The following is a 25,407-nucleotide window of genomic DNA, read 5'->3' on the forward strand; positions in this document are numbered from 1 at the left end:
CAAACCAGACCCAGCTCCCTCAGCCTGAGAAGTGCTTCAGACCCCAAATCACCCCCATGGCCTCCTCTGGACCCGCTCCAGAAGCTCCAGGTCTCTCTGGTCGCGACACAGCACTCCATATGTGCCTCATCTGGGCAGGGCAGAGGGGCAGGATCAATCCCTCACCTGCTGGTACTGCCCTTCCCCATGTCTCCCGGGATTCCATTGCCCCCAGGACCCGCGGCTGGACAAGGAACAGCTCCCCACGATTCCACAGCTCACACCTGAGCTCACCCCTGTGTATTCATCCTGTGGTTTCACACACACCTGCACAGCTCATACCTGAGCTCACACCTGAGTTCACACATCTGCCCCGGGCGGCCCAAATACACCCGCGGCACGAGTTTCACCTCGGGACAGTGCGCAACGTGCCCACTTCAAAGATGGCGGCGGCAGCGTCACCCGCCTCGGATAACGGGCGGAAGCGAGTCCGGGCGGAAGCGAGTTTGGGCGGAAGTGAGTCCGTCCCGAATTGGGTCCCCCGCAGCCGGATGCGCAGGGCCTGGAGGCGCAGCGGAATGGAGGCCGGAGGCCACGGTGAGAGGGCGCGGGGCCGGGGAGGGTCCGGGGGGGCTGCAGGGTCGCTCCCTGGCGGGGCAGGGCCGGCGGGGATCTCTCTCTGACCTTGTGTCCTCCCTCACAGGGCAGGAGGCCGAGGCGGGCGGCCATGGCGGCCACAAGAAGAAACACAAGAAGCACAAAAAAAAGCACAAGAAGCGGCACCACCACGAGACAGGGCCGCCCCCGGCTCCCGAACTCCCTCGGCAGCCCCGGCTGCGGCTCCGGATTAAGCTGGGAGGGCAGATCCTGGGTACAAAGAGGTGAGGAGGGAGCTGGGGGGCAGATCTTGGGCACCAAAACGTGGGAGGGGGAGGTGGGAGGCTGGGCCGGGGATGTTTCCATGTGTCCTTCTAATCGGGACCCCCCCAGCCCGGCCTCACCAGCGTCCCTAAACTCCTCTCTCTTCCCCTACAGCGTCCCCACGTTCACGGTGGTCCCTGAAGGGACACACTCGCCGTCCCCACTGCTGGGAGGAGACGAGGAGGAGCCCACCGAGGGGGTCCCCATCGAGCAGTACCGAGCCTGGCTGGGTGAGCAGGGGGGGCTCATGGGGGGAGCTCAGAGGAGAGGGGCTGTGGAGAGGGCAGGAGAAGCTCTGAGGGGGAATGGGGGTGCTCAGAGTGAGGACTGCTTGGGGAGGGGGTGCTCTGGACCCTTCTTGTGGCTCCAGAGTGATGTGACCCCACCCCCCATGACTATTCCCATCCCGGCCCCCACAGATGAGGACAGCAACCTGGCCCCCTCCCCACTGCCCGAGCTGGACCCCGAGAGCTGCTTCCCTCCCCGTGAGGAGGGGGAGGAGGAGGAAGAGGAAGAAGAGGAAGAAGAGGAGGAGGAAGAGCGACGCTGGCTGGCAGCCCTCGAGAGGGGAGAGCTGGACGACAACGGTGACATCAAGAGGGAGGTGGACGAGTCCCTCCTGACAGCCCGGCAGGTCAGGGGGCATGGGAGACTGGGAACAAGGCTGAGGGGGATTTGTGGGGGCTTCAGAGCTGCTGGCACAGGTCTGGGGAGAGGCTGTGTGGGTTTGGAGACACTGGGATGTGTTGTCTGGGATGCTCAAGGAGTTCCAGAATCAGAGAGAAGCTGGGCTGATGGGGGACTGGGGAGCCTTATAGCCCCTGGGGCATGACTGAGGGGATCTGGAAGGACTGCAGGGACCACAGAACTGCTGTGGGGCTGAGCTGGAACCCTTGGGGAGTCCTGGAACTGATGGAGAGGCAGTTTGGAGGCTGGGGGGACCTATGTGGATCTCCCAGACCACCCTGACACCTCACCGTGCCCTCTCAGCGTGCGCTGCTGCACAAGCAGCAGAGCCAGCCCCTGCTGCAGCTGCCCATGGGTGCCAAGGCCAAGGAGGTGACGGAGGAGATGCGGGAGAAACGAGAGGAGCGGGCGCGGCGCCGGCGGCTCCAGGCTGCCCGCAAGGCCGAGGAGAGCAAGAACCAAACCATCGAGCGCCTGACGCGCACGCACAAGGCCAAGGTGAGAGCCCTGCGTGAGCGCCGCGCCCGCCCCGCGCCCTGCCCCGTCGTGCACTACCGCAGCGCCGCCGACGGCGTCACCGTGTCCTTCCCCGTGGGGCTGCCCCTGCCGCTGCCCCCCGCCACCGCCCCGCCCGTGCCCCCCACCCAACCCTGCGCCGTGCCCGGCTGCCACAACCCCAAGCGTTACAGCTGCGCCCGCACCGGGCGCCCCCTCTGCAGCCTGGGCTGCTACCAGCGCAACCTGCAGCTGCTGCAGAGCCCGGGGTGACCCCCCCAGAGGGGGCTGCGGGGGGCTACGGACCCTCTCTGGGGGCTACGGATCCTTTGCCACGAATACAAAGGGCCAGATCTCCGGGCCTTATGGACATAGGGAATTGCAGAGGGGTCTGGATTATCCACATGGACGCAGAGGGCAGGAAGAGATCTCCACTGTGGACTTGAAAGCTGTGGGGGAGCTTCAGACCTTTCACATGGACTCAGAACAGAGGGCTTTAAACCCTCTGCCGTGGACACAGAGGCTCTAGCCACTCCACATGAACACAAGGGACCAGGACAACTGCAGTTCCTCATGGACACCGTGAGCTCTGGCTCCTCCAAATGGATATGGACAGCCAGGATACGGAGTTCCAGAGAGCTCCAGCCTCTCCACCGTGGACACAGAGGGTTGGGGACCCCGGCAGGGACTGAGGGTGGTCCTGAGGGGATGAAGGAAAGGGCGGGTCCTGGTGTCGCGGAGCTGATTAAAGGCTGTTGTTGAAGTAGCCATGTGTGCGTCTGCTGGGATGGCGAGGCAGCCCGACCCCCCGGGAGCGCTGTGGTATAGTCCGACACCCCCAGAAACACTATGGTACAGACCTCCCTCCCCCGGCAGGGCTGTGGAACAGTCCGAATCTCCCCCCGGTGCGTTATGGTCTGTCCCGCGGTGGAGGGCGGGAGGGGCGCTCTCTTCCAGCGCCCATTGGCTGGGGCTCTGCCCAGCGGAGAGTAGCGACGCTGATTGGTTGGATTGCTTTGCCAATCAAATGGACGAAGGGCTGCCTGCGCGCCAATTGGCCGCGTTGTGCCAAGTGCCAGCCCCAAGGCGGACCAGGGGACCGCGCCCTCCGTCGAGATCGGGGCTGGGTCTCCATTTGCGGTCACCGCTGTCAGTCATGGCCTGGGGGCGGTGCTCTGTCGCCGGTTGGTCGCTGAGGCCGCCAATCACTTCGGGGGCGGGGTTCGGCTCCTTTGTCTCTGTTGTTGGGCGTGAGGCTCAGGCAGACGGCGAGCGATTGGCTGAAGCCAGGCGGCGGTGCCGGCGCCAATTGGCTGTCGGTTGGAGAGCGCCCGCTGGTTGGTCGACGGTGGCCGCGGGGGCGGGATTTCGGGCCGGGCGTGATGGCGGCGACGACGGCCCCGGCCCGGGCGGCGGCGGCCGCGGTGGCCGCGATGGCGGCGGCGGCGGCGACGGGGCGGCGGCGGCTGCTGCGGGCGGCGGGGGCCGCGGCCGGGCGGGCGCGGGGCTGCGGCGGGCTTTAGGCGGCGGCGCCATGGAGCGGCCCGGGAGCGCCGAGGGGGCCTGGGCCGCGCTGCTGGGCCGGCAGCACCCGCAGGTACCGGGCGGGCCGGGGCGGGGGGGCCGCGCGCGGGGCCGCGGTGACGGTGCGGCCGTGCCCGCAGGCCCGGGAGTTCTGCCCGGGGGTGAACAACCGGCCCTACGTGTGCGAGACCGGGCACTGCTGCGGGGAGAGCGGCTGCTGCACCTACTACTACGAGCTGTGGTGTGAGTTTGGGGGGATGCGGGGAGAACGGAGGGGATCGGGGATTCTGGGCGGACTAATGGCTTCGGGAAGATCCGGGACTCCAGGGGGGTCCTGAGATTCGGAGAGGTCAGGGGCTGTGTCGGGGCTGAGGGTTCCGTGTGAGTCCTGCGGGAACTGGGGTGGGAGACGGGGACTGAGAGCTCCGAGGACAATCGGAGCCTCTGGGGCGGTCCTGTGGCGCAGGGGGCCTGTGGGCTTTGAGCTGCTTTGGAGGCTCAGGAAGAGCTGGGACTGAGGGTTCTGGGCTGGGGGCTGCATCCGAACCCCCCGTGGGAATGGAGGTTCTATGTGAGGGTGACCCCCCGCTCCGCGCCCCCGTTCTTGCAGGGTTCTGGCTGCTCTGGACCATCCTGATCCTGCTGAGCTGCTGCTGCGCGTTCCGGCACCGCCGGGCCAAGCTGCGCCTGCAGCAGCAGCAGCGGCAGCGTGAGATCAACCTCATCGCCTACCACGGTGCCTGCCAGTACCCCCCCTCCTCGGGGGACCTCCGTGAGTGAAGGATTTCTGAATTTCCCCCATACCCCTCAGTCCCACCCCTTACAGCACCACCCCCCTCCGTGCGGGACCTCAGTGAATCGGGACCCCCAGCATCTCATATGTGTCACCCCCAGCCCCCCGTCCCCGACTATCTTCACGGGGGAATCTCAGTGAGTCAGGAACCCCTGTACCAACCCCCAGTATCCTGGATCCCCTGTCCCTGCTCCACAGACCCCCACTCTCAGCCCCTGCATTCCCCAACCCCACATCTCCACCCTTGCCCTGTGCTGTGCTCTCCAGCTCCATCCCCTTGAGCCCCACATTCCACCAGCTCTGCCTTGTGCCAAGCTGTTCCCTCCCCGTCCCCTTCCATCCCCTGGGGTCCGTTTTCCAGTGTCCCCACGTGTCCCAGGTGTCCCCCTGACCCCGCCTCTTCCTCCCCCAGGGCTGCTGGCCTCCTTCAAGCTCCCGGCGTATGAGGAAGTGGCGCAGCGCCCCGGGACGCCGCCGCCGCCCTACAGCCCCGGGAGCCCCTCATTTTCCCCCGGCTCCTCCGGGGGCTGCAGCTCCTGCTCCTGCGGCTGCTCCTGCGCCTCCTCCCCCAGCAGCTCCTCACTCTCGGCACCGGGCACCGACGAGACGGACCCGGAGCCGGGCCCAGGCCCGGGGGGTGGTAGCGCCAGCCGTGACGGTGGCTCCAGCAGCACCGGCACTGGTGCCAGCTGGGACCTGCCCCTGCCCGAGGAGCTGCCGGCCTGCAGGGACCCCCCCAAACAAGTCCCCTTGGACTTCTGTGAAGCCGAGGGCCACCCCTGCTCCGACACCGAGGGGGGCGAGGGCAGGGGGGGCAGAGCAGTGCCAGGGGGTTGCCCCGGGAGGCACCGGCGGCTCACAGGGGATTCGGGCATTGAGGTGGGCCGTGGCCTAGAGGAGGAGGAGGGCGAGCCTGAGGGCTGTGGGGGACCGGGGGGTGGTGGGGGACCCGGCTCACCTGTGCTGCCTGTCTGAGCCCCCCCCCCAGGACCCCCAGCTGGGGTCTGGACTCATCACAGAGCCTCTGGGGGCCCCCTGCCCCGACTGACACCCACCCTGCAGTGTGGCGGGGTCCTGCTGGAGCCCCCTCCCCTCCAAACTGCTTCTGGGGCCTCCCCTGTGATCCTGATGCTGCTGCCTGGGGGGGCCCCATTGCCCGGGGGATGCCTGAGACCATGGGGGTGGGTGGTCCTGGCGCGTTCTCTCACCATTAAAGAAATGTGGAAGTACCATCGCCCCTTGTGATGGGTGCAATGGGCTGGGTGGCGACCCTTGGCTCCACAGGGAGGGGGCAAAACACCCCCCCCATGGCACAGGGAGCACCAGCCTGACCTGGGGTCAGCAAAGGCAACACTGTGACACCCTGACATGGGTGGCGAGACGCCACAGTCATGGAGCTTTATTGCAGGGGAGGCAGGAGAGCTCTGGCATAGCCCCCCAACACCTCCCCTGACCCTGAGCATGCCAGGCAGGCAGGGAGCACAGAGACTCCCCCCACATCAATAGTCCTCAGCCATGGCCAGCACGACAAGCGCGGACCAGCCGGCAAAGGGGTGACAACCCTGCCCGGTGCCATCACTGTCCCGATAGTGCTCCCACAGGAAGCCGGTGGCCTCGTACTGCCGGAACACGTTGGCCACGAGGTTGTGGCGCAGCTCCCGGTACAGCTCAGCTGCGCGTTCTCGGTGCGGCCCCGCCGCCTGCGCATAGCCATGCAGCGCCTGCAGCACCAGGAAGTTGATGTTGACCCAGATGGAGCCACGCCAGTACGGGGGGTCGTGCTCGGTGTTGCGGCGCAGGTACCAGGGGCTGTCGCGGGCCAGCGAGCGCAGCCCGAAGGGCGTCCAGAGCTGCTTCTCGTTGCGCATGGAGTCCAGAAGTGCCGGCAGCCGCGGGGAGTCCGCTTGGAGCAGCTGCAGCAGCAAAGGGAACAGGCTCACGTAGCCCAAAGCACCCACAAACTGCAGCCGTGGCGCCTCCCGCACCTCCCGCCGCAGCTGTGGAGCTGGCGGGGGCCTGCCGGGCACGGGGGCTCCACGGTGCCAGCGCAGAGCCACGGCCGTGCTGTGATTGCCAAAATCGGCAAAGGTGCCCAGTTCAGGCGCCCAGTGCAGTCGGTCCAGCAAGTCGTTGTCGCTGAGGGCCGCGGCCATGTCGCGATAGGGTGCGAGGGGCTCGCCCAGGCGCTCGGCCAGCGCCGCCAGCACGCGGGCGCCCAGCGCCATCCAGCAGCGCAGGTCCAGGTGCCGCTCCTGTGCAGATGGGTGGGAGGCACGGGGGTAATCGTCCAGCCCCGACGACAGAGTCTTGGGGTTCAGGAAGCGCTCGAGATCGGTGTCGCGGCCGCGCCAGCGGAAGGTGAAGGGCTCGGGGCCGGCCTGGGTGCGGTTCAGCCACTCGAACCAGGCACGCAGGCGCGGGAAGAGGCGGCGCAGGTAGGGCAAGGGCGCGTCGGGCAGCAACCGCTCCAGTGCCAGCAGCAGTGTCGGGGGGTTCGCCGTCTCGCTGTGCTGCAGCACAAACTCAGGGGGCACGCGGGCCCGCGCCTCATCCCCTAGGATCTGCTCCCGCGGGATCCAGCCGTCAGCATTCAGGAGGTCGAGCCAGTGGGCGAGGATGTCGCGGGCCAGCGCGGGGTCCCAGCGGCTCAGCAGCAGCAGGTGGAAGCCCTCATCCCACAGGAAGCCACGTGGAAAGCAGGAGCGCGAGGGCACAGCCGTGAACAGCATGGACTCGATGCCGGGCACTGGCTCTTCCCGGTGCTCCGAGCGCAGCAAGGAGCGCCCATGGAAGAAGCCAATCCCGCCCAGCATCTCGCTGAGCGCAGCCTGGGCGAAGCGGCGCTGTGGGAGGGACACTCCACGTGCCCCCAGCCCGAAAGTGTCCTCAAAGCGTTGCTCAAAGTTGGCTACGTGCTGGGCTAGCGCTGCGCTCAGTGCCGGCCCCGCCAGCCGCCCACGTCGCACCCCTGCCGCGCTGCCCGACTCCAGTGTCACCTCCAGCACCGCTGGTGGCTCCAGTGTCACCTGGTGCAGCAGCAGCTGCCCCCGCGGGGACTCCCCAGGCAGCCCCCCAGTGCTGGACACCCCGAAAAAGCGGCGGCGGGTTCGGCCCGGTGGGGAGAACACGGAGCTCTCGCGGAGGCTCTGGCGGACCAGGTCGGTGAGACGGTGCAGCCCTGGCACCCCCGCGGCCAGGAAGTTGTAACTGGGGGAGACAGGAGAGTCAGGGACATAGTGGGGACATGGGAGCAGATGGAGGGAACACAGAGAGTTTGGAGGCCGTAGCCCAGACGCTCACCTGGCATACTTATGCCCCTCCCCGCCCTCTCCGGTGGGGGCAGGAAGGTGAGGGTGAAGTCCCCAAGCTCGTCCGCCGTCCCTGCTACGGCCGCCAGCCGTGTCCCGTTCTCCAGCACCGGCCGGAGCGTCCCCTGCCCATCTGTGGCCACGTAGAAGAAGAGGGACAGGAGAGGGGGCGGGCCCTTGCCCTGGGGAGGAGAAAGAGAAAGATGACAAAAGCTCCCTGGCATCCCAACCCCTCTCCCACTCTCATCCCCTCACCTCCATCTTCACTGTGACCCGCCAGCTCCAGTCGCCACCGTGCTCTCCCCCCGGCTGCTTCACGAACTCGGTTCTCAGCACCAGCCCCTCATCGCGGATCTCCTGCACTCCGAAATTCACCCCGTCGTGCATCAGCCACCCATATCGCGACACGCCGTCGTTCTGATCGCTCGTGTGCCGCAAGTTGCCGCCGTGTTGGAGCCACATGAGTCCTGGAGGGGCGGGGAGGTGTCAGGGGCGGCTCTCGTGGTGGGAGCGGGGCCGGACGAGCCCCAGGGCGGGACAGAGCCCCCCGCGCCCCTCACCGGTCACGACAGCGCGCGGGCTCCGCGTCTTCATCCCGAAGTAGACGTGAGGCCGGTACGTGCCCCAAAAATAGGTGGGGGATGAGAGAGGCCCGGTGGAGCCTGGGGGTACGGCGGGGGGCGCGGGGTGGGGGGTGACGAGGCGGGAGGCTTCTCTCCACCGGTTCCATTCAGCCACCGCCGCCGCCAGACCCAGCGCCAGCGCTGCCGCCGCCGCTATAAGCACCAGAGCCGTCCGGACCCGCCCGGAGCCTCGCGCTGTCTTTTGCTGTTGCCGCAGTTTCGGGTCCCGGTCCCGGAGCCGCTCCCGGGGCCGTTCCCGGGGTCCATCCCCGCCGCGCCGCCGCCGCTCGCCCGCCATCAGGGCTGTCGCGCTCGTGACGGCAGCGCCGCGCCACGTCAGGCGAGGCCGATCCCGCGAGCGCCCCCTGGCGGGCGGGAGGAGCACGCGCAGGCTCGGTCCTCCCAGGTACCCCGAGGAACCCAAACTGGCCCCGAGGGGTCAACGACACAGCGGGGTGTCCCCGACCAGCCCTGCCACCCAGTCCACGCTCCTCACGTCGGGTTTGTTTGCCTGTTGATCTCCCTAACCTCTCCGGGGACACCCAAAGGACTCTCAGCCTTCCCTAGGACCACCCCGGAATCCCATCCTGCACCCCCAGCCCATCCAGGACCTCTTAGCCCCACCAGTCTTCCCACAAGTGATCCAATTAGATCCTGTCCACCAGCAACTGGTCCCAGTTTGAATCCCAGGATCACACCCCAGGGATGCCAGACCCCAGTACCCTGATATACCACCCGCAGACATAGCCACAGCCATTGTATTGCCAGGTTTATTCCAGGTCAGCCCTCGGGCTGTTCCCGACACATGGCAGCCCTGGCACACGCCAGCGGCGAGCACGGTGCAGCCGCAGGGAAAGCCACTGCTGCTGACTGCCTGGGAATGGGGACTCAGGACGGGACGGGACACTAGCCTCTGGAGCTGGTGGGGGGGTCCCTGGGGTTGGGCCTGGCCCCTCCAGAGGGTCCAGACCAGGGAGAGGGTCCATGGATGGTTCCAAGGGGTGGGCGCCTTCGTCTGAGCCTGGAAAGGGATGGAAAGGCTGGAATATCAGATCCTGCTCCTGGGGGGGGTTCCTGTCCCCATCCCTGTCCCCATTCCAATCCTATCACCATCCTTGTCCCTCTCCCTGTCCCCACTCATCCTTGTCCCAATCTCCCTATCCCTATCCCACCCTGTCCCATCCCATCTCCACCCTATCTCATCCCAATCCTACTCCACCTCATCCCATCCAATTCCCATCTCATCACCACCCCAACTCATCCCCATCCCCATCCCACCCCATCCCACTCCATTCCCACCCCACCCCGTTCTCACAGCAGCGCCGGAGGCTGCTCCAGCCCCGGGGGGGACCCCCCAGCCCCCCGGGCTGCTGCAGGAGGCACCGCACGGCCGTGTCCGTGTGTCGGAAGACGCAGAGGGCCCGCAGCGCCTGTCGGGCCTCGGGAGCCAGCCCGGAGCGCTCCGAGCACACCAGCTCCCGTACCGCCTCAAAGTCCCGCCGGAGCTGCAGGGCACCCTGCAGGCTGGGATGGGGGTCAGTGTGGGCATGGGACCCCTGGAATCCCCACCAGGACCCCACCAGAACCCTCTGGCACCGCCACCACACTCTGGGACCACCACTGAGACCATGGGACTGCCATCAGACCCCCAAGACCACCACCGGGACCCCCCCCCCTCCAGCTGCCCACAGAACCTCTGGCACTGTCACCAGGACCCTTAGGACCCCCACTGGGACCCTTGGTACCATCAGCAGGACCCCAACCAGCCACTGGCCTGTCATTGCACCCCCAGCACTGCCACTGGGACCCCCAGAACCCCCATTGGGACCCCTGGCATTGCCCACAGGCTGTGGATCCCCATCCCCAATACCTGAACTTGATCCGGCGGGTCAGGATGTGATCCATCCAGGCCTCCAGGAAGGCCGTGGTGACCCGTGCCAGGGTGGGCACCTGGGCATCGTGGGGCAGGGCCTGGGCCCCCTGCAGCACCTGCCCCAGCACCGCCTGCACTGCAGCTGCCGCATACGCGCTGGGGGAGCTGGGCAGCTCTGGGGGACACAGGGACCCAGCTCAGTGACACCATAAAGCCCCCCCCTAACCACCCCACATCCCACCAGTCCCAACACCCACCAGCACGTGGCCCAAGCCGCCAGTGCCGGCCCAGCGGCATTGTCTGGTCGAAGATCTCAGCTGAGAGCCGTTTGCAGCTGGTGGAGAACATCCAGAGCACTTCCCCGGAGAAGAGCTGGGACACAGGGAACACAGGATGACACAGAGTGACACAGGGTGACATCAGGTGACACAAGCATCCTCGTGCTCAGGACTCCCCTCCCGCAGTCCCACCATACCTGGATGTTGTTGGTCACATCACAAATCTGCCGGCATAGCTGGAACTCCCACGGGGATCCCGGGCTGGGGAGTGGCTCAGAGGGGCTGTCCCCGTGAATGTTCCCTGGCTCCGGGAAGGTCTTGCTCACCTGCAGCATCAGCTGCTCTGCCTCTGCCTTCAGCATCTAGAGGGGAGCAGGTGGAGTAAATCCAGCTCCCCGTGTCCCCCCAGACCCCCGTGCCCCCTGTGCCCCCATACCTGCAGGTCTCCCTGGGTGATCAGCAGGAACTGAGGCAGCGCCCAGGCTGCCAGGTACTGCCCGGCCCGGCCCGTCAGCCACGTGTGGGCGGCCGCCACTGCCGCCAGGCACCGGCTCAGCACCTGCAGCCGCAGGCAGAGACCCCGGGGGGAGGCTGTGGGTGGGGGTCAGCACAGAGAGAATCCCCACACCCACCTGTCCCCTCCCCGGACCCCTCTCACCGTGTGGGCGGACTGGCAGCAGGTGCAGGCAGCGCAGGGCTAGTGCTAGGGCTGGGAAGAGGCACCGGAGCTGTTGGGCCGTGCGGCTGCACCCCGGCCCTGGAGGTCCCCCTGGGGACTCCAAGCACTTGTCTGACAGCCCTGAGCCCAGAGCACGGGTAAAATCTGGAGGAGAAACAGTCAGAAGGCCCCAACATCCTCCACTTGCACTCCACCCCCCGCCATACCCCATATCTAACACTTCATAGCATACCTCACTCCCTCACCTCATATCCACCAAGTACCCCACACCTTGCCCCCCACCTTGTACCCCAAAGCCCACACTCTGTACCCCACCCTGTGCTGCCCCAGCCCCTCATACCCGTGTCCCAGCTGCAGAGGACGCTCCGGCACAGCAGGCGCAGGCAGAGTCCCCCCAGCTCCTCCTGGCACTCAGGGGGCACACGGGCTGTGGGGACACACCGGGGCTCAGGGCAGAGCAGGGACACCCTGAGGGACCCCCCACACCCCCTGTGCCCCCACATACCAACAGAGAGTGCACGGCTCAGCTCCCACGCCGCAGTGACGGTGGCACTGGGGGTAGCAGGAGGGGTGCCCAGGCTGTCCCCCAGCACAGCTCCCGCATCCTCCCAGAGCAGCAGGCGGTACCCGGGCACTCAGTGCAGCAGCCGCAGGGCCACGGGCAGCATCCAGCCACCGCACGGCTTTCCAGCCACCTGCACTGCCTGGCCGCAGCCCCGGGGGCTCGGGGCTCTCTGACAGCACTGGCTGCCACAGGCTGTCAGCTGAAGCCACCAGCGCCCCAAAAATGTGTCCCATCAGCTCCTCATCCTCCTGGCACAGCGCCTGCAGCTCAGCCACCAGCACTGGTGGCTCCTCTGCTCCAGAAAGCTCTGTGCCCATCCCCATGCCCGTCTCTGCCGTGTTTTGCCCTGGTGGCCACGGCACCACCACATCCTTCCAGCAGACTTGTCCATCCCTGACGTTCCCATTCTGGGGCCGCAGGAGGGGCTGGAGCCTCTGGGCGACAGCCCGGCCACGCTCAGCCGCCAGCAGCCGCAGCACCCCGCCCACCGTGAAGGCACTGGGGGCCTTCACCTCGGGGCCCAGCTCCTCTGCTAGCCCCTGCACCACGCGGTTGTAGATCTCCAGCCCCTGGAAGAGGTCAGCCAGGCACTCAGAGGCCGGGGCGGGGGTGCCGGGGCGGCCCAGCTCCCGCAGCCGTCCCTCGATGTGTCGCCCGGCCAGGCGCGTGGCCATCAGGGCGGGCAGCAGCAGCGCCCACCGCATGTGCACCACGGCCTCGCCCCGGCACCGCGGCAGCGCCCGCAGCCACGCGTCCGTCCGCAGCCGCCGCAGCAGCGCGGCCCAGTGCCCCGCGTGTGCCCGCAGCTCCTGGCACAGCTCCCGCAGCGCCGGCACGGAGTCACCGGGCTCTCTGGGGTCCCCAGGATCCGGCAGCGCCAGCAGCCGCCGCAAGAAGTCAGAGGAGGCCTTGAGGCGTCGGGTGAAGTCGCGGGCCAGGCGGAGCTGGTGGCGGTGCTGCAGCAGCGCGTGCAGGGCCGCTCCCCGCTCCGCCACGCGCTGCCGCACCGCGTCCTCAGAAAAGTCACCGGCGCCGCTGGGATGGGGCCGCACGTACCCCAGGAAAGTCTCGGTGCGAGGGTCCTCCCACACGCAGAGGCAGCGGCGCAGCCCTGAGAAGCTTTGCTCCAGCGGGACCACGATGGACGCTGCTTCATCGTCGTCCTCGTCGTCGTCCTCGTCGCTGTCACCGCGCCGGGACGACCGCGGGGACAGCAGACGCCGCAGTCCCGGGGTGACACTGCGCAGCATGGCCTCTGCCCGCTGCAAGGAGCGTGCCAGGGGCCCCCGCGACCCGCCTGGGGGGTACGGGACCCTCAGGACGGGGCAAGAACCACTCGGAGACCCCCAGTGTGCAGAACCTCGCTGTGAGCACCTGCCCACATCACCTCACCACTGCCACCCTAACCCTGAGACCCCCAGGACCCAGTTACGTTCCCCACAAGTCCCCCAGGATCCTGCAATCCCCCAGGATTCCACAGATCATTGAGGTCCCCACACGCCATCAATGCCCCCCCCCAAAGACCCTGGACCCCATTAGGGTCCTCCACACTCCCCCCAGGACCACACACCCCATCCGGATCCCTGCAGCCCCCCAGAACACCACACCCCCTTGTGCTCCCCACAGCCACCGGCGGTCTCACCAGGCTCCGGGGGCTCCCCGCGGGCAGCCCCATCTCCCGGTCCCGGTCGGGCCGTCAGCAGCAGCAGGATGAGGCCGCCCAGGCCGGCATCGCCCACCTGGAGGGGGCACAGCGGGCTTAGGACCCCTGGACCGGGACGACGGGCGGGGCCACGCGTGACCCCGCCTATTACCACACTGACCACGCCCCCTCCTACCGTATCCGCGCTTTGACCACACCCCCATCTGACTCCCGCTGTGACCACGGCCCGGGCTCGCCACATTTGGCCACACCCCCCGCCCCGCCCCCTGTGCCATTGCCATGGAAACATAGCACTGCCTGGGCCCGGCGCCCACCCGCCTACCCCGTTACCGGCCCGGCCCTACCGCTGCCCCGCGAGCGGTGTCCGAGCCCCCCCTGCTCCGAGCGGCCTCACCTGCAGGCATAGCTCCCCGCCGCGCCGCTCAGCGCCGCCGGCGTCCATGCCGGGCCATGGCGGGGGCGGCGGCAGCAAAGAGGCTTAGGCCGCGCCCTCGCTAATCCGGGGGGCTGGGCCAAGCTGGCCGCCAGGATGGGCCCGGCGTGAGGGGCGGGGTGCGGCCGAGCCCACGGCCTTGGAGCAGGCGGAGACCGCGGGAGATTATGTGGAGCCCCGATCCCGCTCCGCCCGGGCCCTGCGGGCCGCCGTCCTGCCCGCATCCAACATGGCGGCGAGGAGGCCTCAACCGTCGCCGTGACGTTTTTCCGGTAGGCCCGTGATGCAATTGTGAAGCGCGGCGGCGGTGGCTCTTAGCGATACGGGGCTCGGGCGGGACGGGAGAGTGAGACGGGTCCGGACTGGGTGGCTGCGGCTTCGGGTCTGCCCCTGCTGCCTGCCTCTGCGGCTGCACGCTCGGCCCCGCTGGCTGGAGCGGCGGTACGGGCCTTGGCGGGGCCGGGGGGGGCGCAGGGGTGGGAGACCGGAGCGGGGCCCGCTGGCGGCCCGGTTTCGGTTCCGCCTCTGTCTCCGTCGGCTCATGGCTGTTCGTGCTTCCCACAGAGCCCTTCTGCCCCCAGCACCGTATGTCCAGCTTCGCCGACTTCCCGGTGCCGTCGCAGGGCCCCTCCCAGACGGTGATCAAATACAAGACGGGGGAGGTGTGTCTGCTCTGGGACGACGGTGAGTGGGGCTGGGGCTGCCGGGGCTGCCTGCTCGAGAGTTGCCAGGGGAGGGGGAACGGGATGGGGGCTGGTGGGGTCTGCTGCCTGGGACTGTTCCTCACACACTCCGTTCTCCTATCAGGCCCGAGGGTGGATTATTACCAGGTGGGGTGTGGCGATGACGATGACGACGGCAATGACGATTACGATGAGGACGGGTTCGACGGATTCCAGTTCTTGGATGTTCCCGTCGCGGAGCGGCCCATTCCCTACAGCTACTGCGGCTTCCGCGAGTCCTTCCTGTGTTCGGACCTGCCTCCACAGCTCCCCCGGACATCTCCGACCGTCCTCGATGCGCGGCTGGAGCGGTTGCCCACGCCCCGCCTCACCTGGCTCACGGCGGAGGTGGGAAATCCCTGCACCGCTCCTCCTGCTCTCCAGGGCCTGGGGGATCCCGGGTTGATATCACAGGAGGGGTCACACCTGGTGGCCCCCGGGTGGGTTCCTCACTCAGGGCATTCCTCCCGCAGGAAGCTGAGAGGAACGCGCAAGAGCTGGTGGCAGAGGAGGAGCGGGCAAAGAGAAAGGCAGAGAAGAAGAAGCTGAAGAAGAAGGTGGGTTGAGCCCACTGGCAGCCCCAGGGGATTGGGGTCAATGCCTCTTCTTGGGGTGCTGCCAGTGGGACCCTGAGCTTGGGGATTGCATGGCTGGGGGCTGAGGGTGGTAGGATTTGGGGGACTGCATTTCTCTGACTAACACCTGCTCGTGGGTCCATGTTCTCTCTTTCTAGAAACAAAAAGACAGAAAGAAACGGGAGAAACTGGGCCAAGAGCAGAAGAACAAAGAGAACACTGACCCAGTGAGTGATTGGTCCAGCCCCCTTGTGCTGTTCTGGGGTTCCCCAGAAGTGGGAGCCAGCCAGTACCCTATAGCCCTACTACCTTTGCCTCCTTTCAGAGCCGCTCAAGTGGCCCTGCAGGCACTGGGCCCCCCCCAAATGGTGCTGAGGATGAGGGATGCTGCCCAGAGCCCTCCTCGTGCCCTGGGGACTCCACAGTCCCCTTGGGGGAGGAGCCTGAGCTGGAGGACACAGCAGTGACAGAGGTGAGAGGCAGTCTCCCCAGGGAGTCCATCGCGGGGGGAGGCAACCCAGGACTCTCCCTGCCCATCCCTGCCTGCTTCCCCAGGAGGAGCTGGACCTGAGCTGCACTTTTGTCTGCAAAGCACGGGAGAAGGCCGGAGTCCGGCTGCCCCCCCCAGGTAGTGACCGGTCCCCTGGGACACAGAACATGGAGCCAAACAGGAAGGTGCCAGAAAAGGAGAGTAGAGACCCTGTGAAGAGACCTGTGCCCTCCCAACCCCTCCAGCCCAGACCACCCAGTCCCAGCACATTAGAGCAGAGCCTGGCTCTTGCAGGTCAGTGTAAGGATCCCTCGACGAACGACGGGACGGCTCTGAGCGCTCTCCCTACTTCTGCTCAGCTCGGGGAAGCTGTTCTAGGAGCACTGTCCCTCCCTGTGTCCTCAGTAGTCACTCCTGTGTCACCTCTCCAGGCCATGGCATCGAGGCAGCCCAGATGGGCCAACACAATGAGGCCGTTTGGGCTTTCACTGCTGCCCTGGAGCTGAATCCCCGAGAGCACCGGTGAGCAGAGTGGCTTGGGGTAAGCTGGAGGGTCCTGGGGTGGAAGGGACAGGCCACAGTGACACCCCCATCCTCACAGGCTCCTGGGGAACCGCTCGTACTGCCTAGAGAAGCTGGGACGATACGAGGAGGCACTGGCGGATGCGGAGGCGGCGCTGGCGCTGCGGCCGGGCTGGCCCAAGGGCTCCTTCCGCAAGGGCAAAGCCCTGCTGGGGCTTCAGGTACCTGGGGGGGGGCTCCAGGGTCTCTGTGGCTGGCTGCAGGGGCCTGGAGGGGATTGGAGGAGGGGCTGGAGGAGATGGGTGTCATGGCTGGGTGAGGGGCTGCTGGGTTCTAGGAGTGAGTATGGGGCTTTTCATGGTGCAGTGGGATGTTGTTGGAGACAAACTGGGGCTTTTGGGGTGCTGGTGGACTGGGCAGGAGGCTGAGGGGTGCCAGTGGGTCTGGGTGGGAGCTGTGGGGAGCTGGAGGGGCTGTAGGGTGCAATGGCTGAGTGGGGGAGGGGGGTACTGGTTGCATTAGGTGTGAGCTGGGGCTGGGAGGATTGGGCAGGGAGCTGGGGATGCTGCAGGGTTTTAGTGGGCTGGGGGATGTCAGTGAGGCTTTCAGGTGCCATTTGGGCTGGGTGGGGGGGTGTGGGGTGCCTGTGGGGCCAGGCAGGGGGCTGCAGGTGCCCTCCGGCCCCCAGCGCTACGCCGAGGCTGCACGCACCTTCGAAGAGCTGCTGCTGCAGGATGGGTCCTATGCTGAGGCAGCCACGCAGCTGGAGGCCTGCCGGGCCCAGCTGCAGGTGAGATCCCCTTTCCCAACCCTTCAGCTCCTGCCCCCTGTCCTGCTGTGCTCCCCACGCCTCACCCCTGTCCCCTCACAGCAGTGCAGCCTCCCCGGGGATGTCCCCGTGTCCCCCTTCCTGCTCAAGGCTAAGGAGCCGCTGTTTCTCCCTGGTAAGGGGCAGGGGTGGGTGGGCTGGGGGGACCCCAGGGTGTGTCCTCAGTGGGTGCTGAGCTCCTTTGGCAGCAGGATGGACGACCAGGAGCTGCCAGAACACAGGTGACACAAGTGTGACAGGAGGCAGCGCTGGGACCCCCACAAGAGACCTGAAACGGGAACCCACTGTGGCCAGTGGCCACCCAACACTGCCACCAAGCCACCCCGCCAGGTATGGCTGTCTGGTGATGTGGGGGGGCCCAGAGTGACTGGCTCTGATGACACCAGGATGGCTCTTGGCAGGGACTGCTTCCCTCTCTGGGTGGGCAATGTCACCTCCCACATCAATGAGAAGGTGTTGCGTCGTGCCTTTGGCCGGTGAGTGACCCCCAGGACCGCTCCTCCTCCAGGAGCCCAAGACCCTGGCACAGCTCTGGTGACCCCCAAGCTCTCCAGCTCTGCCCCTGTCCTCATTCTCTGCTGGTTTTGACCTGCAAGGGATACTTGGGGGGTAGTCTCTGACTACCCTCTGACTACCCAGTCACTGCCCCCAGGTTTGGGGGTCTTTCTCCCACAGCTTAAGATATCTTTAACTGTTCCTCCTCAGGTTTGGGAGTCTCTGTTCCCCCATTCCACAGGTTTGGGGGTGCCTCACTCTCTCCATCTTTGGCAGTCTTTCATCCTTCCCCAGCTGTTGGGGGTTGCTAAACCTGCTTTGCATGTTTGACAGTCTCTGGCCCTCCCACCCTGCAGGTTTGGGGGGGTCTCTAACCCTCCGCCTCTCCATTTAGGAATCTCTAACTGTTGCCCCCCCCCCACATTTGGGGTTCTGTGCCCCCCAGGTTCGGGGAGATCCGCTCTATGCGGCTTCTCCCAGGGCGCCACTGTGCCTTCATCAACTTCTGTGGCAAGGCAGAGGCCGAGGAGGCCTTCAGGGCCATGCAGGTGAGCTGGGGCTGCTTGTGGGACCCCTTCACCCCTCAGGTGGCCCTGGGACACCCCATCCCCACAGGGGATCTGCTCCAGTGCCACCTGCCAGTTACTTTTGTCCCCAGGGTGCCACCGTGGAGGGCAGCAAACTGTTGTTGCAACTCAAGCACCCATCCCACGCCACCCCGGCCCCCATGCCCCGTGCCAAGGGCAGGGCCACCCCTGGGGGGCTGCTGAATTGACCCTGCTCTGCTGCGGGGGCTGCCAGGGCCCCCACCACCACCTGCCTGTACCTTCTTGTGCCTTGTCCCCCCGTGCCAGGGGTGGAATTGTCACCCCCTCGTGCCTTGGGGGTGCTGGGGGTCGGGGCCCACCTTGCAGCCCCTTGTGCTGAGATGGTGGGCCTGAGCTGTTCCCCGTTGCCCCTCAGGGATTTGTATCAATTTGGGGTTTTTAATAAAACAGATTTGTTTTTCTCTCTGGCCTTCTTTTGGTGTCCCTCAACCTCTCTGCCACCCCTTTCCATCACAGTCTTGGACTCCTCACTGCTCCAGCCCCCCATGTCCCACCCTGTGTCCCCCCGTGTCCCCCCTCACTCCCCTTGTCACTCCAGCCCTGGGGGAGAGCGAGGGGGGGACCTCCACCCCCTCTTAATGTCACTGGCTGGTGACAGGAGCATGAAGGGGGGGGTGACAGGCGTGAGATCAAATACAATTTGATTAATATGCAAATTGAGGGGGGCAGGGGCCGCAGCCGGTAATTAATCACCGGTTAAAACAAATTAATGCCCGCGGTGGGAGGTGCTCGCCCGGAAAAAACGTCTGGGGTGGGGGGCTCTGGGGTCCATATTAAGGTGTCGCCTTTATTGCAAATATTTACACCGGGGCTGATAGAAAATAAAATTAAAAAAAAAAAGAAAAAAAAAAACCAAACAAAAAAACAATGGAAAGACGAACAAAAAAAAAATAGCCGAAAAAGGGTGCACCGATGGGGCGGGGCTGGGCTCGGCTCTATTCGGAACCGAGCCGAGCGGATGTGGCAGAGCCGAGTCAGTCCGAACGGACCCGAGTGCACCCGAGCGGAGCCGAACGGAGTCCAGTGGATCCGAACGGATTCACCCGGCTTGAACCGACCCGAGTGAATCCGAACTCAGCCGAGCCGGCCCGAACGGAACCGCGTGGATCCGAAAGAAGCAGTTTCCGCCCGAGTGGATCGGAACAGAGCCGACCGGAGCCGAGCGTGCTCGGCTCAGTCCGCCACGTCGATCTCCTCCTCCGAGAGCTCGGCAGGCTCTGTGGTCCCGGTGCCGGTACCGGGAGACCTCGGGGGCTCGGGCAGCCCCGCCAGCTGCTGCAGGGCGGCGGGGGGCAGTGCTTGCAGCGAGGCCACGTCCGCCCGCAGCTCCTCCAGGTCCCGCTTGAGCTTGGCGCGGCGGTTCTGGAACCAGGTGATGACCTGGGCGGCGGAGAGCGCCAGCCGCGCAGCCAGCGCGTCCCGGTCCACCGGGGAGAGGTAGCGCTGCCGCCGGAATCGCTGCTCCAGCTCCCGCAGCTGCTGCGCCGTGAACGCGGTCCGGGACTTGCGACGCTTCCTGCAGGGAGGGCGCGGGCCCGAGACGCCCGGCGGGGACGGACCTGCGGAGACAGCGGGGTTAGGACACGGAGAACGGGGAACGGCACTGGGACCCGCACCGGGGAACGGACCCCGGGCACCCCCGGTAACGGGACCGGGACCCGCAGCGGCACCAGGATGCTCGGCGAGGAAGGGTTTGTGGGGCAGGGTACCGGCACCGGGACGGCACCGGTACTGCTGAGCCGTGCGGAGCACCGCGGGTCCCGACCTGCGGGGGCAGCGGCTTCAGATCAAAGACCCCGGGACCCACCGCGAACACTGCGCGTCCCGACCTGTGGGTACAGCAGTGCCGGGGCACCGGTAACGGCACCCGCACCGGCCCCGCCGAGCCGCTCCGAGCCCTGCGGGTGGGTCCCGTCCCCACCGACTCCAGGTGGAACGGAGACGAACCGGACCACATCGAACCGAATGCAGACGAGCCCAACCCCAGTCGTGCACAACGGAACCGAGCAAGCCAAACCGCGGCCGGCGCCGGAAGCCGGGAGTCATCGTTCTACAGCGGCCCCGGTCGTGTCGGAGTCTCCCCCACTGCGACCGGGGCTGAGACACCCGTGTGCCGCCGGCAGCTGCTCCGGGACTCCGGAACGAAGCCGCAAGCCTCGGTAGAGAACCAGGATCTTCCTTCTTCTCCGCGATACCATGAGACCCAAGGCCGTGCTGGTCCCCACATTCGATCTCGTGGCCGCTCCCGGCCCCGGTGCGCTGGCTCTGCCCCTAGCGACGTAGAGAACCCCCGGCGAGACGAGGATCGCCATCCCGGGCACGGCTCCACGCCGCCGGCGGGATCCCGATCGCGGTCCCGATCTCTTTCCCGCTCCGGCCCCCGGTCCCTTCCAGCCTCGTCGCTGCCGGCGGCACCGACCAGATAACGCGGCTCACTCGGGCAGTGCGTCCCACTGTAACCGCGGTGGCTCCCGGGCTCTCTCACAGCCCGGACTCCACTCCTCCCGGGCGGTCCCGGCCGAGTCCGTGGGTCCGTCCCGGTAGCACGGCTTTACCACGGTCACGAAAACCCGATCGATGCGGTGTTCGTCCGTCACTTCAGTAACGGGGCTTCCCCTCGTCTCTCGGACCCCCGATCGGTCCCATTTCTGTCTGTCAGTCCCAGTAACGGGGATTTACCCCTCTCAGGGAGCTCTGGTCGCTCCACTGTCAGTCTGTCCTTCCGTCGCGGTGAAGAGGCGTTTTCGTTCATCACGGAAGCCCTGGGCTGTCCCGGCTGTGTCGGTGGATCCGCCCGGTAACGAGGTTTTACCTGAATTTACCGGCACTTCCATCTGTCTGCCAGTGCATTCCGCCGTTACCCGCGGCCGGTTCGCGACCGGGTTTTGTTAATTCCGAGATCCCCACTCGGCCGTGTCCATCTATCCGGCCGGTACCGGAGCTTCATACCCTCTCCGGGAGCCCCGATCACTCCCGCGTTTGCCCGGCCGACTGCGGGTATTTTTTCGTTCATTTTTATTAGTCCTGTGTCTGTCCTTCCGTCCAGCCGGTAATGAGAATTTACCTCCGCCCCGAGAGCCGCTATCGTTCCGATTTTTGTCCGTCTGATCAGCCGGTAACATTTTTTTCTTTATTTTTTTTCGATCCTTTTTCTGTCTATCTGTCCGTCCGGTAACGGGCTCTTTCACCTTAATTCCGGGAGCCCCGATCGGCCCGGTTTCTGCCTGTCTGTCCGTCCTGGAAAAGGGAATTTTTTCGTCCCTGTTCCTGTCCGTCTGTCCACCCGGTAATGGGATATTTTCGCTCATTTATTTCGTTCCTTGCCGTGTTCGTCCGTCAGATAACGAGGGTTTTTACCTTAAAATCTGGCACCCGAGGTGTCCCCGTTCTGTTCGTCTGTCCGCCCGTTAACGGATTGGTTTATTCGTTAATCACAGGAGCCTCGCTCTGACTGTCCGTCTGTCTGCCCGCTATGGTGGGTTCTTTAATTACCGGAGCGCCTCTCCGTAATTATGGATTTAATTTTTTTCCCCGTTAATTACGGGAGTCTGGCTCCGTCCTCGTTCATCTGTCCGGCCGGTAACGAAGGTTCGGTTACTCACGGGAGGGCTGATCTAGCGGTCCGTGTCCGTCTGTCCGAAGGGTTTTTCGTTACCGGCGTGAGTCGCGTTGTGCCAAACCGTATCCGTTAATTACTGGTACGCTGCTCTGCCGTGACTGTCTGTCTGACCGTCCCGGTAATGTGATTTTTTCCACGGAGACCCTCTCTGTCCGTGTTGGTAAGGGACAGTGATTGTTTTTCTACGTAAATTACCGGAGCCGTTTTCGGTCAGTCCGCGTCGGTCTGTCTGTCCCGATAACGGTTTTATTAATTCCCGGCGAAGCCGTGCTTTGCCTGTCCGTGTGTCCAGCCGTGTGAGGGATTTTCCGTTAATCCCAGAGTCACGATCTGTCCGTCCGTGTTCGTCTCTCCAACCCAGTAACGGATTTTTTCGTTCCCGGAGGGCGCCGCGCTGTCTGTCGGTATCCGCCCGTCCTCCCGGTTCGGCCCAACTCGGGAGGTGCTGGGCCGGTTCGTCCCCGTCTCTGAGCGGCCATCGGATCCTGCCGGTGCAGGGCTGCTCTGTCACGCCAAGCCCCGGACAGAGCCGCCGTCCCCGCTGAGGGTCGGGGCCGGTACCGGGTTTCCGTTGCCGGCGGGCCCGATCCGCCGCTCGGCCCCCGCGCTCGGTCACGGTCACGGTCACGACTCGGCGGCGCCGATCCACCTCCTGGTCCCGCGACTCCCGGTAAAGCTACCGGCCCCGGCGCGGCCAGTTGTCCCGGAGCTCTGTTTTCTCGGTGCCTGTGGCGGCTCACCGGAGCCGGGGCTCGCTCCGGTTCCCTGTGTCCGGCCCCGGGACTTTTCCTTCCCTTCGGACTGAGGCTGCCGCTTGTCTCCGGTGTCCCGGCCGAGCACCGGCGGCTTCTCGGGCCTCCCAGCCGCGCTCGCCCCTCTGGGATAAGGAGGAAACTTCCCGGGGCGGGGGACAAGGGACGTCGCTCACCTCGCCACGGCCTCCCCACCGCCCTCCAGCCCGGCCACCTGCCCGGTGCCCGGTGCCCGGTGCCCGATGCCCGGTTCCCGGTGCCCTCCCCGATCCCGGCGTAGTCCCCCCGCCCCGGCAGCCCCCCGGCCCCGGTACCTCCGGCCGCCTGCAGCATTCCCAGCTCCAGCCCCTGAAACGTTTTACTGGCGAGTTCCTCCAGCGCCCAGAGCGGCGAGGCCGGGGCGCAGCCGCCGCCGCCGCCGCGGGGCCCTGTCGGGGCGGGGGGGGCTGTGGGACCGGTCCCGGTCCCGGGGGGGCTCCCGCCGCGGGGGCGCCCCAAGATGTCCTCGATGCCGAAGGGGGTCAGCGGTTTTGTGGTGTTGGCGGGGGGCGGGAGCCGGTCCAGGGGGCTCCGCCGGTGGCCGCCAACCGCGGCGGGCAGCGGGGGGGAACCGGCCGCCTCCCCCGCCGAGGTCATGCCGGGACCGGGACCCGCGCCGGGACCGGGACCCGCCGCCGCCGCCCCCCCCCCCCCAGCCCCGCGATTCCCGTTCCACCGCCTTAAAGCCCCGGGATACCGGGAGGAGGAGGAGGAGGAGCCACCGACGCCCCCCCTGTCGAGGGGGGGGACCGACCCCTCTCCGCCACTACCGGGGCGCAGCCCCGCGCCTCCCCCCTGTTGTCTCCCCCATTTTAACCCACCCCAGTGCGTCCCCCCTCCTTGTCTGCTCCCTCCTCATCCTCACCGCGGCTCTTACCCTCATCCAAAAATTTATTGGCTCTTTTGCTCTAAAATGCCCCATAAAAGCATCGGGGCCGCGGCTGGGAGTGATTAAGCCCTTTTGGGTGGGTTTTGGGTTTCAGAGCCATAAATTCCGCCCCCCCCTCCCCACATTCCCGCTGCCCTTTCCCGGTACAAATAGCTCCGGGATTTCGGCCGCTCGTAAAAATCCCGGGATGCCGCACACGCAGGTGAGGCCCGGCTGGCGACGCCGCGTCCGGATTATCCGGCGAGTTTGGGGCTGGGGGATGCCGAATTGCCCCTCCGGAGAGTTGATTCGACACCCCCCATCCCCAATCCCGTCGGGTGTCCCCATGGATCTGTCGCTGGGATCGGGGACATGGCGAGGTCACGGGGGTCACGGCGGTAATGAACCTGCGGACGATGCGGGGGGGGCCGGTGGGAGCACACGGAGCCGGGTTGGGGGAGCAGGTGCAGGGGGATCCGGCAGCGCCGATGCCAGGATTATGGAAGTGGGGAGGGGGCGGGAGGGAGGCGGGAGGGGGGGGGGATTTTTCCAATCTTGCTGACAAAGGCAGAACGCGATCTCCCGGCTGGAAATCGGAGTTTGACAAATTCAACCTTGAAATTTCCCAGCAGCCGGAGCAATTAAAGGCCGGCGGGTGGGGGGGTGGGGAGGGGGCTCGGTTTGGGAGAGGGACACGGGGCCCCTCGCACGGCGGCGTGCCGGGCACAGCGGCGTTTGCACGGATTCCTCGCACGCGGCTTTTGTCCTCTCCGCAGGGCGCGGGGAGATGGCGGAGCTGCCGTGGCCGCACGTGCCGCCGGCTCTCACCGGGGAACGGAGCCCGTCCCGGGATGCAGGCGAGCTGGGACCCCCACTCCCACCCTCCCACGGGAGCTGCCAGTGGTCCTGCACTCGGATGGACCCCTGTGAGCCCAGTCCCTTCCAGCAGCACCGCTGGCATGAGGCCACCGTGCCGGCCACAAGGCCCTGGGCGTCCGGTGAGCAGGGAATGGGGGTCGCAGCCGTTCCCAGGAGTCCCAACCCTTTCCGGGGATCTCAGCCCCATGGGGAGGCCGTGGTCTCAGTCCTGGTTTTAATACTCTGGGACACACACACTGGGAAATCGCTTCTCGGGGTGATTCCATGTTCTTGTGGTGATGGGGAATTGCGGCCGCCCACCCGCTGAGCAAACCCCTCTGGAACGCTCCGGCTCCTCCGGGGCCAGCGGGATCTCAGCAGCGAGTCCTGGGCTAGGAATGTGGGAGTGCTCCCATCGGGCTGCGACACGGGAATCTGCGGGAACCCGGCAGATTTCCAGCGGTGGTGCTCACCCTGATGGATGAGATGTCACCCTCACCCCATCGCCCCCCTCTCATCAGCCCCCTATTATCCCAACCCCGCATTATCCTTCAGCAGTTGTGGTGAATCCCTGCGCCCAAGGATGCTCCCAGATCATGGTGCTGGCATCTCCTTCCTTCCCTGAGCCCCCACCCGTGTCCTGAGGCGGCCGCTGAGGCATTGCCGGGGTGAGCTGAGCCCCCCCACCCCCTGCCTGACCCCTCCGGCTTCCCCCCGGTGTGGGAAGTGGCGGCTCCAGCTGCCGGGAACACAGGATGGGAAACACTCTTCACCCCAAACCAGGCCACAGGGTGGGAACAAAACGAGCCCTCGGGGGTTTTGCAGGAACACGGGAGCTTCCTGCGGAGTCGGGAGAGTGCCCGGCGCTGGCTCATGGCCCGAGGGGACGGTGACGGGCACGTCCACGGCGTAGGGCTGAGGGCACCCTAAGGTACTACACCCGGTGTGGCACTGACAGCCTCCGCTTTTGTCTCGCTCCTCCACCTCGGGAGTGTCCCTGGGGGTATCTGGGGTGATCCTGGACGTCTGGGACCTCGGCTCCCAGCCACGTCCCAGCCCCTCACCCCACCATGAGCAGCACCGGGGCACACGCGTGTTTGTGTGTGAGTGTGTGTGTGTGTTCACATGAGTGCGCACATGTGAGGGGGGTTATGTGTGCACCACGGTGCGATCCCCGTATGAGGGGGCACCGAGGGGGTGTTGGTGCTG

At 66.3% G+C, this 25,407-nt stretch overlaps 6 protein-coding genes across 10 annotated transcripts; 3 read left to right on the top strand and 3 right to left on the bottom strand.

Annotated features, from left to right (window-relative positions):
- The first annotated feature begins 470 nt into the window (after positions 1-470).
- On the top strand, positions 471-2,848 carry INO80B (INO80 complex subunit B). The gene is made up of 5 exons (XM_088162937.1): positions 471-576; positions 683-860; positions 1,015-1,130; positions 1,320-1,534; positions 1,891-2,848. Exons 1-5 carry the CDS (start codon positions 531-533, stop codon positions 2,353-2,355), a joined length of 1,020 nt encoding a protein of 339 aa, XP_088019063.1. The 5' UTR covers positions 471-530; the 3' UTR covers positions 2,356-2,848.
- Positions 2,849-3,503: 655 nt separating this feature from the next.
- On the top strand, positions 3,504-5,629 carry WBP1 (WW domain binding protein 1). Its single transcript, XM_088162938.1, has 4 exons — positions 3,504-3,679; positions 3,747-3,849; positions 4,217-4,378; positions 4,812-5,629. Exons 1-4 carry the CDS (start codon positions 3,617-3,619, stop codon positions 5,372-5,374), a joined length of 891 nt encoding a protein of 296 aa, XP_088019064.1. The 5' UTR covers positions 3,504-3,616; the 3' UTR covers positions 5,375-5,629.
- A 134-nt stretch (positions 5,630-5,763) lies between these two features.
- MOGS (mannosyl-oligosaccharide glucosidase) lies at positions 5,764-9,011 on the bottom strand. Its single transcript, XM_014876151.2, is given in 5 exon segments — positions 5,764-7,606; positions 7,700-7,739; positions 7,742-7,889; positions 7,963-8,174; positions 8,268-9,011. Coding segments are annotated over 5 exon segments (2,469 nt in total). The 5' UTR covers positions 8,629-9,011; the 3' UTR covers positions 5,764-5,898.
- Positions 9,012-9,086: 75 nt separating this feature from the next.
- On the bottom strand, positions 9,087-13,921 carry CCDC142 (coiled-coil domain containing 142). The gene is given in 12 exon segments (XM_088162931.1): positions 9,087-9,351; positions 9,646-9,854; positions 10,201-10,378; positions 10,461-10,575; positions 10,679-10,843; positions 10,918-11,072; positions 11,140-11,304; positions 11,501-11,587; positions 11,666-11,786; positions 11,788-13,022; positions 13,368-13,464; positions 13,783-13,921. Coding segments are annotated over 12 exon segments (2,826 nt in total). The 5' UTR covers positions 13,831-13,921; the 3' UTR covers positions 9,087-9,100.
- Positions 13,922-13,953: 32 nt separating this feature from the next.
- On the top strand, positions 13,954-18,463 carry TTC31 (tetratricopeptide repeat domain 31). Of its 5 annotated transcripts, none has more exons than XM_088162933.1 (15): positions 13,954-14,093; positions 14,386-14,505; positions 14,629-14,891; positions 15,017-15,100; positions 15,277-15,345; positions 15,444-15,590; positions 15,674-15,902; positions 16,040-16,130; positions 16,210-16,351; positions 16,819-16,920; positions 17,002-17,074; positions 17,148-17,289; positions 17,361-17,435; positions 17,900-18,002; positions 18,113-18,463. In XM_088162933.1, the coding sequence occupies exons 2-15, from the start codon at positions 14,409-14,411 to the stop codon at positions 18,227-18,229; spliced, it is 1,734 nt and encodes a 577-aa protein (XP_088019059.1). In that variant the 5' UTR covers positions 13,954-14,093; positions 14,386-14,408; the 3' UTR covers positions 18,230-18,463. The 5 variants fall into 5 exon arrangements, with proteins under 5 accessions (XP_088019059.1, XP_088019058.1, XP_014731641.2 ...); XM_088162932.1 differs by lacking the exon at positions 13,954-14,093 and adding an exon at positions 14,095-14,262; XM_014876155.2 differs by lacking the exon at positions 13,954-14,093 and adding an exon at positions 14,095-14,262 and having other exon boundaries at positions 17,151-17,289.
- Positions 18,464-18,999: 536 nt separating this feature from the next.
- Positions 19,000-23,069, bottom strand: LBX2 (ladybird homeobox 2). The gene is made up of 2 exons (XM_014876156.2): positions 22,748-23,069; positions 19,000-19,621 (listed from the first exon to the last, which is right to left on the bottom strand). Exons 1-2 carry the CDS (start codon positions 23,067-23,069, stop codon positions 19,236-19,238), a joined length of 708 nt encoding a protein of 235 aa, XP_014731642.1. The 3' UTR covers positions 19,000-19,235.
- Between the last annotated feature and the right edge of the window lie 2,338 nt (positions 23,070-25,407).

Source organism: Sturnus vulgaris, chromosome 4, assembly GCF_052056855.1.
Source record: "Sturnus vulgaris isolate bStuVul1 chromosome 4, bStuVul1.hap1, whole genome shotgun sequence".
In the NCBI taxonomy this organism is placed as follows: Eukaryota; Metazoa; Chordata; class Aves; order Passeriformes; family Sturnidae; genus Sturnus; species Sturnus vulgaris.